Below are 17,891 nucleotides of genomic sequence, written 5' to 3' on the forward strand. Positions count from 1 at the left end.
AAATAAAATCTTGCGGGGAAATTATAATAAGTAGAACTGGCAACCCTGGTCACAGGTGAAACATATATACAGGAACTCTGGCACATGTACACATTTACGTAAAAAAGAATGCCTTGATTAATATTAAAGTGCAACTTCCACTGTCAAATGAAAAAGGGGTGAAAAATGAGATGATTGTTTGAGAGCCCCATTAGTGACCCCGATGGCACGAACGCGATTGCCAGCAGACTCCCATCGAATCCGGAATATTGTACCATCAGCACTATATATACACTTAAAGAGTTTACATGCATTAACAAACAGAATCTTTTGTTGTATTTTAGGGTGGAGGGGGGGGGGGGAAGAAAAAGTTGGCAACAGGATCACGTTCCTTATTTTTTTAAGAATCACATGTGCTCTTCATCATGAGAGATAGATAGAAACCATATGAGGATTAATTATTCACATTATCAGATCAGGTTTGACGTCTTTTGTTCCACACACACACACACACACGCACACGCACACACACACACACACACACACACACACACACACACACACACACACACAGTATTTATATTTTCATCCAACGAACAAAGTGTCCAAGAGTCCATGAAGAAAATGACGATCGGCGTCAAAACCACACTTGTGCTTTTTTTTTTAACGGGGTGACAAACACGTCTCCCCATCTTCAGCAAAGTCTCACAAAGCATTTTATTTCACACGGTCATCATAGAAAAGGGTTAATATTTGTGTCCGTTTACGCCACGACAACGAGCGACAAGACCACGTCTGTTTTCCCTCGTTGTTTCAGGAGAGTCAGTTATTGTGCTTTTATTTCTTTACAAGGAGGAGCAGGACGGGGATGAAGAGCAGGCACCATCATCACACCGTCGGTTTAAACCGCCGTTTCTCAACGTCGTGTCCGGGGGACCGTCAGGGACCACCAGGGGGGGGGGGGGGGGAGGGGGTCTGCAACTCTGACAGGGCACAAATGGAACCAAAACGGTTCAGTTTGGAACCAGGTCCATTTTGGTTCCATGTTGTACCCTCTCTCAGAGTTAAAGGGGAATTTTGCCCCACAGTTTCCTTACCTTTTCTATGATGTTATGATATCCTAGGATGAATGGATGGTACAGTAGAAACATGTCATAACTCCATCCCTGGTTTTGCTAGACGAGATTGAAATTGAAATCTCGTCTAGCGAGACTTCCGGTGGGGCGCGTTCAAGACAATCACGTTGCATAGTGTTCTGTCACTATGAACGTCAGATCTCACAAAAAAAAAGCTATTAAAATACAGGATCTAGCGCAAGGCAAGGCGTGCGTATTTAGCTGTGGTGGACCCGGGATGGAGTTATGACATTCTCCTACTGTACCATTCATATCAGAACATCATAGAAAAGGTAAGGAAACCGGGGGGGCAAAATTCCCCTTTAAATAAACACAGAACATTTTTTTACAGATTGCCGTCCCAGAGAAGAAAAAGAAAATCACATCAAAGGTCCGTACCGTCGGCCTGCATGTCAAACAGGGGGCGTTCTTGAAATAAATAAAAAAAAGATTGAGAATCACCGATTTTTAAGCTATTTACATCCAACACAGTCCCTTCACTTCTTCTCCAGCGGGTCCTTGGGACAGTGAGGGTGTTTGTCGGGACCGCTCCCATGCAGGAGGACGGAGGAGGAGGCCTTGTTGACGGCCGGGCTGGGACCGGCGCCGTCCCCCCCTCCTCCTCCCACCGCTCTCCCCACCGCGGCGGCGGCGACGGCCGCGGACAGCTCCATGGCGGCGGGACCCCCCTGAACCGCGGGCCGGGCCACTCCGGGTGGTGGTCCGGTGATGCCAACACCGCAACCCACCAAGGGTCCTCCTCCTCCTCCTCCTCCGCCGCCGCCCGGCGCCACGCACACGCCGCCGCCGCCCAGGAGGTTGGCGGACTGCAGCACGGCCTCCGAGTGCTCGCGCGCCTTCATGCGCAGCGCGGCCACGCTGGCCGTGCGGTTGCCCTGGCAGCCGTAGGGGGGCAGGAAGGACAGGCCCATGGGGTCCGGGACGCAGCAGGAGCACAAGCCACCGCCTGGCCGGGGAGAGAAAACGAAGACATATAGAGAGAGCTGCGGGAATCGAACCGGCCATAATCGTCACCACTGCTGTCCTCCACCCAGTGGTGGAAAAAGTACTCAAATTCTCTACTTAAGTAAAAGTACCAATAGTGCAATATAAAAATACTCTGTTACAAGTAAAAGTCCAGAATTCAAAATTTACTTGAGTAAAAGTACAAAAGTATTGTCATCAAAATGTACTTAAAGTACCAAAAGTAAAAGTACTAAATATTTGAAAATGGCAGATCAACAAGCTCACAACGCGGCGCGATGCGACGCGTTGTGAGCTTGTAGATCTGCTATTTTCAAATAGCCTAGGTTTAAAATAGGTTTAAAGTGGTTATTGTATGTTTCATTATATCATAATTTATATCTGAAAAGTAACTAGTAACTAAAGTTTTCAAGTAAATGTAGCGGAGTAAAAGTACAATATTTGCCTCTGAGATGTAGTGGAGTAGAAGTAAAAGTATTGGAAATTGGAAATACTCAAGTAAAGTACAAATACCTCAGAATTGTACTTAAGTACAGTACTTAAGTAAATGTACTTAGTTACTTTCCACCACTGCGAACCGGCCTATAATCGTCACCACTGCTGTCCTCCACCACAGTGTATTTGTTTTTGTACTTTTCAATCGTCCTTTTTTTTGTCGTCTCTGTCGGGTGGAAACTAGCCTGGCATGGCCAGACTAACATCACTGTGTAGATATTAGTCTGGAAGCTCTGTGTGTGAACCTGCATTTCCGAGGGGCAAATAAATAAAAAATGCCCCTGGTGATAAACCCGCCCCCATATTTGCATAATGAGCCCTGATTGGTTCCTCACAACTTCGGAGGGAGTGAAATCCAATCTCTACTGAGAGGGGCCAGACCTGATCTGCAGAGAGCTTTTTTTTTTTGCAATGTCTGATTGGTCTGGAACCAGACTAGGTGTAAACCTCACGTGTTCAAAACGGCTACTTTTCAGGATTCAAATTCCAAAAGCATCAAAAGTAGCAGATCTACAAGCTCGAAACGCGACGCTCCGCGCCGCGTTTCGAGCTTGTAGATCTGCTACTTTTGACGCTTTTGTGTGACGCTGTAGTGTGATCACGTTGTAGGGTATAATTAATTTACGAAAAAACGCAAAAAGTTAGAATATTGAGATAAGAGGTTTCTGCCCTGACAGAAACGCTATTGTGTTTGTTTTTTGCTCTGAGTAGGCTAAGTGTTTCAGGAGATAGGTGTTTAACTTCTTTATTTTCCTTCCTTTTTTAATGAATTCAAATGTCCTCTCATCATGTGTTTCTTTGCTCATGTTGCTCATATTTGGTGTAAAGCACTTTGAATTGACTTGCTGTTGAAATGTTACAAATAAATGAGCCTTGCCATGCCTACTTAAACGTATACTTATAGTAAACTTGACCTGAGTCGGCTCTATACTTGGTCTGCCGTTTCTTCCCTCTACACCAAATCTCTGGCGAAAATAGCCGATCTACAAGCTCACGACGCGTCGCAACTCGCGACGCGATGCATTGTGAGCTTGTAGATCTGCTTTTTTTTTTTTTTGGGCCGAATCTTCCCCCCAGAATAGGGATGCTATAGGGTTGAAGTAACGAAGGTCGTCACGGTTGGTCTTACCTTTGAGCGTGGCGACCTGAGACAAGGCCTGGGCGTAGCTGGCAGAGTTCAGCAGAGTTCCTGGGATACAGGACGGGAAGAACGGACCTCCAGGACCCACCGTCCTGTTCATACTGACATGAGAGAGAATCACATCCATGAGGTTTTACATTATCTATTTACTGTACATATACAGGACCCACCGTCCTGTTCATACTGCATGAGAGAGAATCACATACATGAGGTTTACATTATCTATATACTGTACATATACAGGACCCACCGTCCTGTTCATACTGCATGAGAGAGAATCACATACATTAGTTCTACATTATCTATATACTGTACATATACCTTTGTATTCCTTTTGTTAATTCAACCACCTTATACTTCGTACAATGAATGGAGAAAATAGCCGATCTAAGGGCTGAACATTTTTGAAAATGGAATTGAAATAGATCAGTGTGTTTTATTGCAGTCAGATTCACTCTCATTTAATCAGACAAGGAGTTTACTGTTTATTGTAATTCTATAGCAATGCTCTGGGAATGGAGAGTGTGTGTGTGTGTGGGGGGGTAATAAACACACACACACACACACACACACACACACACACACACACACACACACACACACACACACACACACACACACACACACACACACACACACACACACACACACACACACACACACACACACACACACACCAACAGTCTCTGAGTAGATATAGAGGATTTGGGGGATAAAGTGCCTTGCTCAAGCAGCACACGTCAACTGCTATAGTTGTTGATGGGGAATAAATCATCACACAGACATTACATTATCCACCAGTCTGGTTAGTTTTGAACCGGAAAGCTTCCAGTCGCAGTAACAACACAAGAGTATACAAATTACAATACAAATTAGCTTCTTCTTTTGTTTTACTTAGGAGGTGAGCCGTTTAGAAGAGCGTCTGTGTGTGTGTGTGTGTGTGTGTGTGTGTGTGTGTGTGTGTGTGTGCGCGCGCCTAATCTTGCACACCACTACATCAATCAGCACCGAGGAGCACAGCACATTTTTCACATATTGCCAATATTTTTTGTGTGTCAATATTATATCCACATGATTCATAATAATCTCAGATCCACCGTCCGTCCACAGTTTCATTTGGCCAAGACTGACATCATCATCAATATGACATCATCAATATTATGACATCATCAGAATGATGTCATAGATCCACAGGGAAGCCACAGCGTTATTATGTCCCCTGTGTCTGGTTTATCTCACTTCTTTAGAAAACAACTTCATCCATTAAGGAACGCAACACTGTCATTTTAAGATTTCTTTGGCTATTCAAAAATAGCAGATCTACAAGCTCATAGCGCGGCACTCTGTGCTGAGCTTGTAGATCTGCAAGATTAAAAAAATAAATACAACGTGAACATCTTTTGCAAATGTTTTAATATATCTTTTACTGTAACTCAAATCTATACTCAAAATATTTTACAAATGTTCCAAAAAAATCTATATTCAAAGATTGATGAGCTTGTATATCTGCTATTTTTGAACAGCCAAAGTATAAAATTATGGTTTTCGCTCAAATCTATGATGCGTTCCCGGAGCGTGGCGTGTGTGCGTGCATGTGTTGGCCTCACCTCTGCTGCATGCTGTCCAGAGGGTCTTTGTGTTTCCGGCTGGGGTCCACAGGGGACTGGGCGTTGAGTCCGCGGCTGCCAGGGGCCCCCTCACTCATCTGTTCCTTCGCTCCATCAGCATCGCCGCTGCCGCGCTCTGTCTTCCTCCACTTAGCTCTGCGGTTCTGGAACCACACCTGCCATTAAAAAAAACACACATGAATAAATAAATACAAATACCGTAAAGTAAAAAAAGAAAAGGAACCTGATTCAATTATGTCCGGAGGAGGAGGGTTCCTGTAGAAGTAAATTACATTCCGTTATATTCTCTTGACCACAAAATGTGCTGATCTAACCCATTAAGACCTGAGGCGATTCTTTAAAAAAAATCAAAATCCTAAGAGTTTTTTGAAAACAATATAAAAAATATTTTTTCACGATTTTTCAAAAATAGCAGATCTACAAGCTCGTAGCGCGGCACTCGGTGCCGGGCTATGAGCTTGTATATCTGCTATTTTTGAATAGCCAAAGGCATCTAAAGTGACACAGAAGCGTTCCAGGTATCAATGGGCTAATTAGGACGCTAATTTATTTCTCTATTCTGAAATGTTTTGTCCCGTCTCGTCGAGTTTGTCTGCTTTATTTACTGTAACCGTTTAAATGATAAGCTATTTTTTTTGTGCTAATACGTGAAGGGTGCTGATAAATGCTTATACGTACTGCATAAGAAATAAACGGGACATCTTTCCACACGACTAGCTATTACTGTGTCTTTATGTAATCAGAAAAACTGTCATGTTTCGTCGACAAACGACAACACATGAAATCCTCAGTTGATTAGTTATCCAATTGTAACTCTGAAGAATGTACAAATGTACAGCAAATGGACCCGTTTGGTCCATATTCTGTACATTTGTACATTCTCAGCGTTAAGAGAACTATCCGGAAATATATTTTTGTTGAGATGTTTAAATGTCTGCCTCAGTAACTTTCCACAGCCCGGGCTCTATGACTTCTCCAGACACAGAACTTGTCGTCCGTGTACCAGCATGAGAACATATATATATATACAGCCCAAGTTCTTGTATCTTAATTGAATGAAGGTCATTGCCTATAACAACATTTAATTGAGCAATTTTTCATTATCATATTTTAATGACTTCCCACTGACAGTCTGCGCTGCCCGAGAGAGAGCGAGCTATGATGAAGTCGTTTATTTCCCTATTTAGTGATTGTTTGACAACATCAGATTCGATTAAGAGCGCGCTCGTGCACGCATTAATCATGACGGTGTGTGTGTGTGTGTGTGTGTGTGTGTGTGTGTGTGTGTGTGTGTGTGTGTGTGTGTGTGTGTGTGTGTGTGTGTGTGTGTGTGTGTGTGTGAATGGGAGCAGGGGTTCGACTCAGACCGGGGCTCTGTGCTTTTGCATGGGATGATGGGGAGAGAGACGATGGAAGAAGGGGAGACACCCTCCTATTGTATAGACACCCTGCCATTGTACGCGAGGTGTATAAAATGATGTCAACAGGCAAACAAAACACTGTGTGCATTCACTGGGCATAAAGGACCAGGGACGACAGGACAACAATACAACCAATGGACTTATCTCACCCCTGCACCTTCCAGCTAGAAGTCGCGCCCTCCGCCTCTGAATGGGTTATAATTGCTCCATTAATCTCAATTTGCCTGGGTTGCTCTTAATGCGGGGGAGGCCCCCATTGACACTTTACAAAAGGGGGGGGCGGGGGGGGGGGGAGAGGCAACAACACTACAACAGAAAGGGAAATTTATTTTCTAATAATAATGTAAGTTTAATATCCCCCTGCATACGGGGCCGGTTGTGGATTCATGTTCAGATTTAATAATAGGAATGTGGTAATCGGATTAAGGAGGGGAATAATTTGTTTACAATCCCTAATTTACAGCGCCCGGATTCCATTATCAGCCCTCGCCATTGGGTTTAAGCGATAGTAAGATGACCCTGGGGAACAAAAGGCAAAACTATTATATTTCCCACAATTAGATCTTGCGCTCCGGCTGCAACAAAAAAAAACCAAAAGCAAATCTGGGAATGCAGGGGAAATTACATCCAGGACACATAACTTAATTACATCTTGTGGACCCAAGTTTATAACGGCGCATATGTGCAGGCTGCTAGCGCGCACGGCGGCGTGTGCACGGAGCAGGAATATAAATTGGCGAATTTGGAGGTGTGCGCGCGGCCGGGTGCGTGGTCGCGTATGCACGTGCACGCTTTTTGAAGGCTTGCTTTTATGTTTTTGCCCCCTTTAGTGCACAAAATGGGACCAAAAATAGAACCAAATGGACCCGGGCCCATTAAATGGACCCGGGTCCATTTGGTTCCATTTTTGGAACCACATTTTGGTTCCATTGCTATAAAAGGATAAATGAACACCCGGGTATTTTCACAGAGTAGGCTATATAGCCTACAAACGGATGATGTATTCGTACCTTTGAGACGCGCGGACAAATTAGCGAAGAACATTATCGCTGTTTAATTATGAATGACCGATTAATCAAGCTAATCTAATATTCACCATTATGTTGATGTTATTAGAGTGCATCGCAGGAATGACAGAGTGCCTTAATTTACCCTCTCTCTCTCTGGTCAAAAAAAAGAAAAAGAAACGTGTGTCGGGAACACTTTGTGGCGTGCGTGCGTGCCACGTGCGCACACATGCACACACACACGCACACGAACACGAACACGAACACGAACACGAACACGAACACGCACATGCATGCACACACACACGCACGGGCATGCAAGGGCACACACACATACACACGCACGCACATGCACGTACGCATGCACGTACGCGCGCACGCACCTGCACGCGGGCCTCCGTCAGGTTGATCTTCATGGCCAGCTCCTCACGCGTGAACACGTCAGGATAGTGTGTCTGGGCAAACACGGCCTCCAGCGCCTCCAACTGCATGGGGGAAAAAACACACACCAATTATAGCCTAATACTTTAACTTTACATTATTGTATAGGCTTATTTGTTTGTAGGCCTATCTCTATCTGTCTATCTGTCTATCTATCTATCTATCTATCTATCTATCTGTCTATCTGTCTGTCCATCTATCTATCTATCTATCTATCTATCTATCTATCTATCTATCTATCTATCTGTCTGTCAATCTGTCAATCTGTCAATCTATCTATCTATCTATCTATCTATCTATCTATCTATCTATCTATCTATCTATCTATCTATCTATCTATCTATCTGTCAATCTGTCAATCTGTCAATCTATCTATCTATCTATCTATCTATCTATCTATCTATCTATCTATCTATCTATCTAATCATTGTATATCAGTAGGCCCATTAAGATCCAATTGAAAGCCCCTCTGCATTTAAGGTTCTAATGGACATTATTGAGAGAAAACCCTGCACTCATTTGTTTTTGCTTTTTAAGAGAACAGTCAAAACCCAGAAGAAAGACTATATTATCATTGCCTTGTGATCATTTGATCTTCAACACATTGGACAAGTGTTATAAAAGGCCTAATCTATTAGAATATAGCTGTTAGTTAGTTTGTAAAAGGAACCTTATTTATACAGTGATTTCCAGGAGCTATAAGAACACAACAATTATAGCAATAGCTCACTGTCAATTTATAAAACCTCAGCTATAATGTGATTCCATACACACAGTCAAATCCTCAATGTTCATTTAACTCAGAGTGTATAAAACCATCTGGTTGATTCCATTTGTACTCAGGGTTCAAATTGGATACATTTAGGACTGAGTATTTTACCATGCAGTCTGCCTGGCATTGAACTCATTCAGAATTTACTTGAGTAAAAGTACAAAAGTATTGGCATCAAAATGTTCTTAAAATACCAAAAGTAGAAAGTACACATTATGCAGAATGTCCCCATTTCACATGTTTCCAAATGTATATATATATATATATATATATATATATATATATATATATATATATATATATATATATATATATATATATATATATATATATATATATATAAAAATAAATATAAGATCTACAAGCTCACAATGCCTCAACATTGTGAGCTTTTAGATCGCTACTTTCAAAATGGCCCAAGCTGGGGCTGAAGTGGGTAATAATGCATGTCTTGTAATAAAAATCTAAATCTACAAAGTAACTATTACTTATTTTACTTCAATTATACAGGAGCCCTTTGGTTTTTGAGACAGTGAGTTTTTTTCTTTTTTAAGTTTTAGTTGTTCCAAAAAAAAACATTTGTTGTTTTGATTGATTGATTGGTTATAAGATGTTTATAAGATGATTATAAAATGTTTATACCTGTTGCAGTGTAAACGTTGTTCTGTTTCTGCGCTGTTTTCTTCGCAGAAATCCGTCGTCAAAGTCAGCTGGGGCGTGGTTGGCGAAGCCGCTGGAATTCACTGTGAAAGTTCAGAGAAACCTATGAGCCTGAGTGGTTCCCAAACAGTGGGTCGGGACCCATTTGCGGGTCGCGGGTCCATTTGTATGGGTCGTTAGTAGGATAAATATCACCTTTATTTGTTTCATTTCCTACATTAAAAAAAAAAGAAAAAATAAGATTTTTTTTTTCATGAATTTAAAACAGATTCTGACATTTTTCAAAATGAAGGCATAAATAAATGCCAAAAATCTATGAAATTCTATTAATTCGAAAACAAATGTAGCAGATCTACAAGCTCACAACGCATGAGCTTGTAGATCTGCTATTTTCTCTGGTTTGGGTCACGGGGGAGACCCGTTATATTTCTCCTTTGGGAAGTTGGGAAACCGGTGATGCATCCTGAGTCAGACATGTAGGATTTATATAGTTTATTTAGAATGCCATGTCTGTCAATTCGTCCATAATCCTGCTCCTTTGTAACATAAATAAGTATATAGGGTGCAGCAGCATAAATACATAAATGACAAGCATTTGTGTTTTAGTATTTTGTAATAAAGCATGAGACACGTTGATATGAGAGAACCGTGACCGTTTAAACTAACATCTGTGTCCTGCCGCCTCCGGCCACACACACACACACACACACACACACACACACACACACACACACACACACACACACACACACACACACACACACACACACACACACACACACACACACACACACACACACACACACACACACACACGCACACACCATGTGCCATTTATAAACTTATTGTAATCATCATGATTAACTACACGTTTGGACTGGGACGCAATACTCTCTCTCAATAGCCTACACGATACACAAACCTCTCTCTCTCTCTCTCTCTCTCTCTCTCTCTCTCATAGACACGCACGCGCGCGCGCGCACACACACACACACACACACACACACACACACACACACACACACACACACACACACACACACACACACACACACACACACACACACACAGGTATAATGTTTAACAGCTTAAACTAAACTTTAGCCTATAGATCATCAGATCAGACTTCATGCATGTTGTGGAAACGAGCTTCAATATAAATACATAAATCAATAACCAGTGACTCCTCTCATTCCGCTCCTATAGAGCCAGACAGACTATAGAGAATATACAGACTATATTCAAATACAAAAACAACACAAATGTTTTTTAAATGTGTAAATAATCCTTACGTGTGTTGGAGCGACAGCACTCTGCATCCAGCTGAGGCGGACAGTGGAAGTAGAACATAGTGTCAGACAGTTAATATCTGAAGGGAAAGAACGAGAGAAAACACAGGGAAAAGTTTAAAAACCCCACCTTCTATGAAGAGAAAATACAATAAATGCAGCATTTACTGTAAAGTGTGGAAAATAAATGAAATAACCGATCTGTCTAGACAGCGCAGAGAGATAGATCGCTGTATTGATCCATCTATAATAGCCTAAACCGTCGCTTGCCGATAAATATAAGAGCTGATCTGGCGATGTCAGTTGTCATGAAGTAGCCTATAGAAGAAGTAGAAAGTATACTATTATGCAAATGTGCTGCATTTCACAAGTTTTCATATGGATACAATGTATGCAAATCTTGTTTGAAAACGCATCCCATCAATGCATTGTGAGCTTGTAGATCGGCTATTTTCAAATGTCCGAAATGTAAATAGAGCTGAAGTGGTTAATGTATGTTTTGTAATAATTATCAAAATAAAAAGTAACTAGTAAGATGAGTTGTCATCAGTCTAAATGAGACTTCTATCAGCCTAACATCTTACCTGTGCTGCGGAGAGGAGAGGAGAGGATGCTGAGAGAGGAGAGGACCAGGGTACCACTCTGTCTGCAGGGAGCTGACACTATACTGTCTGGGAGGGTCCATGTGTCTCTCTACCTCTCTCTCTCTCTCTCTCTCTCTCTCTCTCTCTCTCTCTCTCTCTCTCTCTCTCTCTCGGGAGGGTCCATGTGTCTCTCTACCTCTCTCTCTCTCTACCTCTCTCTCTCTCTCTCTCTCTCTCTCTCTCTCTCTCTCTCTCTCTCTCTCTCTCTCTCTCTGGGAGGGTCCACATGTATCTTTTTTTTTTCTCTCTCTCTCTCTCTCGCTCTCTCTCTCTCTCTCTCTCTCTCTCTCTCTCTCTCTCTGGGAGGGTCCACATGTATCTCTCTCTCTCTCTCTCTCTCTCTCTCTCTCTCTCTCTCTCTCTCTCTCTCTCTCTCTCTCTCTGCAGAGTCCATATGTCTCTTTCCCTCTCTCTCTCTCTCCCTCTTTCTATCCACCTCTCCCTCCCTCTCCCTTTCCCCCCTCTCTACCTAGTACCCCCCCCTCCCTCCATCTCCCCCCCCTCTCTCTCTCTCTCTCTCTCTCTCTCTCTCTCTCTCTCTCTCTCTCTCTCTCTCTCTCTCTGGGAGTGTCCAGATGTCTCTCTCTCTATAACTGTCTCCACAGAGTGTTCAGGCTTTCAGCTCGTGCCGCAGAATCTCACGCCTAATTGGTCCTAATCGGATTATCGGTGGCTTTGTCTCCCCTCACCCACACACCCACACTGTGTGTGTGTGTGTGTGTGTGTGTGTGTGTGTGTGTGTGTGTGTGTGTGTGTGTGTGTGTGTGTGTGTGTGTGTGTGTGTGTGTGTGTGTGTGTGTGTGTGTGTGTGAGAGAGAGAGAGAGAGAGAGAGAGAGAGAGAGAGAGAGAGAGAGAGAGAGAGGGGGCATATATATCGCATGGCAGCCCTTGTGAACTTGTAGATCGGCTATAATATAGATATGTGCTGACAGGAGGCATGATGCACACGCACACGCACACGCACGCACACGCACGCACGCGCACGCACACACACACACACACACACACACACACACACACACACACACACACACACACACACACACACACACACACACACACACACACACACACACACACACACAGGGTGTCTAGACCAAATATCAGAGATTAAAGTAAGTTATCAACGCCCGTCGTCATTATTATTATTTGATTTCAATTTTCTCCCAATAAACGCTCCTCTCCGGCCGAGCGGGAGGAGGTCATAATAACAACTTTATTTTCAGCGGTGCATAAATTAATTACGGCGCATTTAATAACCAAAATATCATTATATTCCCCCCTTTAATAACATAAACGCCGCTCGCCAGGGAGGGGAGCCCCCTTAATAGCGGAGGGGCCCCGTAACTGGCCATTATCCACCTTGTAATGATATTACAGGAACCAATTAGAGACATTATGAGAGCAACCTGCACTTCATGGGCTTTAAGCCACTCGATCCGGGAACGCATCTGTGTCATTTATATTAGATCTAATTTTTCGCTATTCAAAAATAGCAGATCTACAAGCTCATAGCGCGGCACCGAGTGCCGCGCTATGAGCTGCTATTTTTTGGGGTGGAAAAATCGTGAAAATATGTGCAATTGATTGATTGTTTGATTGACTTTATTAGAAGTTTGCAGAAAAAAAGGTACCGTTCAATACAAGGTCAGCTAAATAGGAATTTAAAAACCCAAAGCCCTTGGCTTGTTTCCATTGGGAACATTTGTACTCAATTCATAGAGAATCTCTTGCAAATCTTTGAATATATATATATATTTTAAAGCAAACATCTGTAACTCAAAAACTATATATTCAAAGATTTGGACACATTTTCACGATTTTTCAAAAATAGCAGATCTACAATACAAGCTTGTAGATCTGCTATTTTTTGAATAGCAAAAAGACATCTAAAATGACACAGATGCCTTCCAGGTTTTGATGGTTTAAGGCCCAAAACACACGCTTTTTCTTTTTACATTTCAGCTGCTTCTCAGGGCCTCATTCTAAGTCTCTGCACCTCTGAGACACAGTGTGTGTGTGTGTGTGTGTGTGTGTGTGTGTGTGTGTGTGTGTGTGTGTGTGTGTGTGTGTGTGTGTGTGTGTGTGTGTGTGTGTGTGTGTGTATGTATGTGTGTGTGTGTGTGCGTGTACGTGTACGTCCGTCCCGTGTGCGCTTTAAAACTAATTGAAAGGGTCCCGCGGCTCGTCATTCCGCGCGAGGAAGTCAAATAAATCGGCGGACCCCCCGCTGCGAACAAAATCAAAATTCCGGCCTCAGCGAGTAGTTCCGCGGACCCCCGAACACTGAACACATCCTAACGAGCAATTAGACCGACCTCCTCATCACAGTCAATCTAAAACCCAAACCCTCCATTTTATTAATATATGAAAGACAAGAACTAAATGAAAAAATGGAAGGAGAAAAAAAAAGAAATGTGTTGTGGGAATAGACCTGAGTCTGGAATAACAATCACTGGTGATGAGGAAATGTTTTTGGCACTATCACAGAACTTATACCTCCATAGTGGGTATTTACCTACAGTGTGAGCTTGTAGATCTGCTATTTTCGACAAGCCACTATTTTTTAAAGCAGAATATATAAAGTGAGAAAAGCCTGCAGTAGACTACACAACTTGATTACCAGATACAGTTTAATTATTAGTTATTATAGCATTTTAATTACAAATCCAAAAAACTATAAAAAGTAATTAAAATCTTGTTGTTTGAATAAGACAAAAATCAAACATGTGCTTCTTAGCCATTAAGGCAAATATAGCTTATAAAGCACATATTTGCGAGATGAATACAGACAGGAGAAAATCCAAGCAAATCAAATGATTTATGGATTTATTATATTTAAAATGCAATATATAATCCCACTAAATTCTTAAAAACATAGACATCTATAGTTCACCCTCCCTCCGGCCCCAGTTCTCACAAATTTGGTCAAAAATAATAATAATTCAGGCCAGGGGATCCCCTAGCTGAGAGAGAGATGAAGCAGGGAAAACTTTTTTTAAAACAAAACTTGGTCTGCTCTTTTTCCCCTCTACACCAAATCTCTTTGAGAAAAATAGCCGATCTACAAGCTCACAACGCCTCGCGAGCGAGGCGTTGTGAGCTTGTAGATCTGCTATTTTTGGCTAAAGTTCTCAGAAAAGGGATGCTATAGGGTTCAAGTGCTTACCGTCAAAAGTATCATATCACACAAAGATTTAACGGCCCCCCTGTAGTAACTCTGAGGACCCTCTAGGGGTCCCGGACCCCCTGTTGAAGACCCCTGACCTAAAGTAAGACTTATGGACAAGGAGCATGGTCAGTGTAAGTTGGACCCGAGTTCAAATCCACTTCCACCATGTCTCTCATATCTCCTCTCTCTGGGCCCTATAGGTTTTTATAAACTCTTATATTTAAAATAAAGTGTAGAATGCCAAATAAAGAATCACAAAGTCAACGTAGAGGTAGATCTTTTATTTATTTCCTACTGTAGCTTATAGAAAAACCTGTCATTAAAAAAGTCTCATGGACCTTCTCATTTAATTGACAGTATATACTTCCAAAACATATGACGGGGATATTACTGCAGTTTGGAATATCACAAATTCCAAAACCAGTGAGGCTGCATCAACGTTCAATGCAAATATGACACACAAATCAATAATCATTACTCAAGAAAAAGTTGCAACGTTCAGTCCAGGTGCGTTCAGCCAATCAGCCATGAGGAAATACAAACAAAAATAAATACAATGTGTTCAATAAAGCAAAAAGCACCCCGTGCTCCCAGACACATTTACAAGTGAAACGCTGTATACTGTAGCAGACATCAAAGGGTTAAGTTTGTTATCTCGTCTTAAAGGGGTAATTCACCTTATCGATTTTTGTTATCGATTAGTCACCCCATGGAGACTTGAATTCATGGATATTTTTTTAGTTTTTGTCTAATTCCTAAGACAATAATTTGATGATCAGTGGACCGGTAGGAGACAAAAAATATCCTTGAATTGAAGTCTCCATGGGGTGACTAATCGATAAAAAAAAAGTTTAATCTGCAACACAATATTATCTTAGCTAAGGGGTCCTTGACCTGAAAAACGTTGAAGACCCGTTATAGAAAATAACATACAAAAATAAAAAAAACAAAATGACGAACGGACATAATCTTTGTCAACGAATGGCTGAATTTATACTTTGTCACGTGTATTCTGGGAGAGACGAGGTCTAACGATGAAGTATGAAGTGGGCTTTAGATGCTAACATCTACAGAAAGGCCAACAGACAGAAAAAGTGATGTTCAGCCTGAACACCATGTGGCCTACAGGCTGAACATCATGAAGCACCATGTGACCTACACCCTACAGTACAGGTATCTCTCTGTCAGTCCATTACACTTCCTGATCCCTCTCTCCTCCACGCAGCGGTTAAGACTCACAAGTCAGTCTCTAAACGCTTCGTTCAATAGAGAAAGAGGACAATCTCCAAGCTTGCATTGCTAAAAAAAAGAAGAAAAAACGGCATTGCACAGTGTATAATAGCAAATAGAAAATTCAATAAGATACGACTCATTTAAAACATGGGTTTCAACTGCTGGGTTGGTATATGGGCTCAGATTAGAGTTTTTCTTGAGTCGCACAGTCTCTCTATTCTTGGCTAGTGAGGGACAGAGTCTTATATGACATTTTCTGGCTCCAACCTGGCCCTGTAAAAACCAACATACGGTTCATTTGGAATTAGTTTTGGTGAACTCAGAGATAACAAGATAACAAAAATCGGGCCGCCGATAGTTCCAAACATTACTGTAATTTCAAACATTGAATCCTCTTAATGGGTGTTGGTGAAGCACACACACTGTACATGAACCATGTGATCTGTACTGTGACCGCTCATTGACAAAACTCTTACCATCTCAATGGATCTGGTCAGACTAAAGATGGACAGCATACAAAAAAAGAAGGAAAAAAAAAAACACATTTTCCTGTTTACCCGAAACCAAACAAGTTCTCTGCAGAAAAAAATTGTTTTATATTCGATGCAGCACCGATTTGAGTGCTTAACATTAAGACCCCCCGACCGCACGAAGGTGCTGGAATGGTGATATAGACACCTGGATCGCCACCGTTTGTTTTCATCACCCACAGAACATGCTCGGATTTGCCATTTCTGGCGACAGACAAAGTGTACAAGTTAGTATGTGTAGTCCCTCATTGAGGGATCATATATAGAGGCTTGTACCCGCTAAGCTCCTCAGACAATATTTCTTCAAGACTGTCCATGGTATGTTGCTGGCAGACTGTAGAAATTAAACATTATAAATCACTAATGCACCTGGAGTTTCTTACCAAATCACACACAATGTTCTTCTTGGTGTTTCTGCAGTGATCTTCGGCTCGTTTGAAAACGTTGGATCTGCAAGAAATGCTTCAGCAAGGCAATGCATTCGTTTGTTTTCTCCACAGTAACATTTTTGTTCGGTTTCTCCACAATAACAAAACCACTTAAACCATATTATATACTTAGTTAGACTGGGGTTCCCCAGGAACAATAATACTAAGTCCGCTAGTTTTTTTTACACCAAATCTCTTTGCGTAAAAAAATAGCTGATCTACAAGCTCGTAACGCATCCTGGCGCTTTATGAGCTTGTGGATTTGCTGTTTTCCTTGAATAGAGACGCTAGGTTTCACGTGGTTAAGACCTCACCGAACTAACCCATTAACACATTGCATGCCAGTCGCGTAGATCTACGCGAACCTATTTAAAGCCGCAGCGTGCCAGTCGCGTAGATCTACGCGAACCGCCGATTCCCATGTTAAGTGCCCCAGGTGCACTTTCCGAATTTTTTTGATCCATTTCCGTTTCCGGTTTCCGGTCGGAAACGGAATTATTCGGGTTCCGGTTTTTTCGATCGTATCCGCTTCCTGTCTGGGATCCTGTTTAAAACTCGATTTTCTCTGGTTGTTGTTTTTCTCCTCGCTGATCACTGTTTACCGTTGATCGGCTGTAGCTTCAAGATGGCGGCACGGATTTGGAAACTGTTTTCGCTGACCGTTTCTCACGGATCCGCTGTGTGTTTAGAACCAAATGAACGCGCACTTTTAACTTATTTAGCGAGGTCTGTGGCGACATAAAAAACAACAATAAAACGCTGGCACTGGTGAGTACATTATGAGATTAAACTCTGGCATGGAATGTGTTAAGACCTGGAACGCATGTGTGTCACTTTAAATTTCTTTGGCTATTCAAAAATAGCAGATATACAAGCTCATAGCGCGGCAGAGTGCCGCGCTATGAGCTTGTATATCTGCTATTTTTGAATAGCCCAAAGAAATCTAAAAAA

At 42.1% G+C, this 17,891-nt stretch overlaps 1 protein-coding gene across 1 annotated transcript; it reads right to left on the reverse strand.

Annotated features, from left to right (window-relative positions):
* Positions 1-1,591: 1,591 nt before the first annotated feature.
* Positions 1,592-10,993, reverse strand: drgx (dorsal root ganglia homeobox; the record flags this gene model as incomplete). The annotated part of the gene is made up of 6 exons (XM_080448937.1): positions 1,592-2,061; positions 3,703-3,815; positions 5,322-5,497; positions 8,154-8,255; positions 9,626-9,726; positions 10,936-10,993. The coding sequence occupies 6 exons, from the start codon at positions 10,991-10,993 to the stop codon at positions 1,592-1,594; spliced, it is 1,020 nt and encodes a 339-aa protein (XP_080305063.1).
* Between the last annotated feature and the right edge of the window lie 6,898 nt (positions 10,994-17,891).

The sequence above is a fragment of the Gymnoscopelus braueri genome (assembly GCF_963280865.1).
Source record: "Gymnoscopelus braueri genome assembly, chromosome: 14".
Taxonomy (NCBI): Eukaryota; Metazoa; Chordata; class Actinopteri; order Myctophiformes; family Myctophidae; genus Gymnoscopelus; species Gymnoscopelus braueri.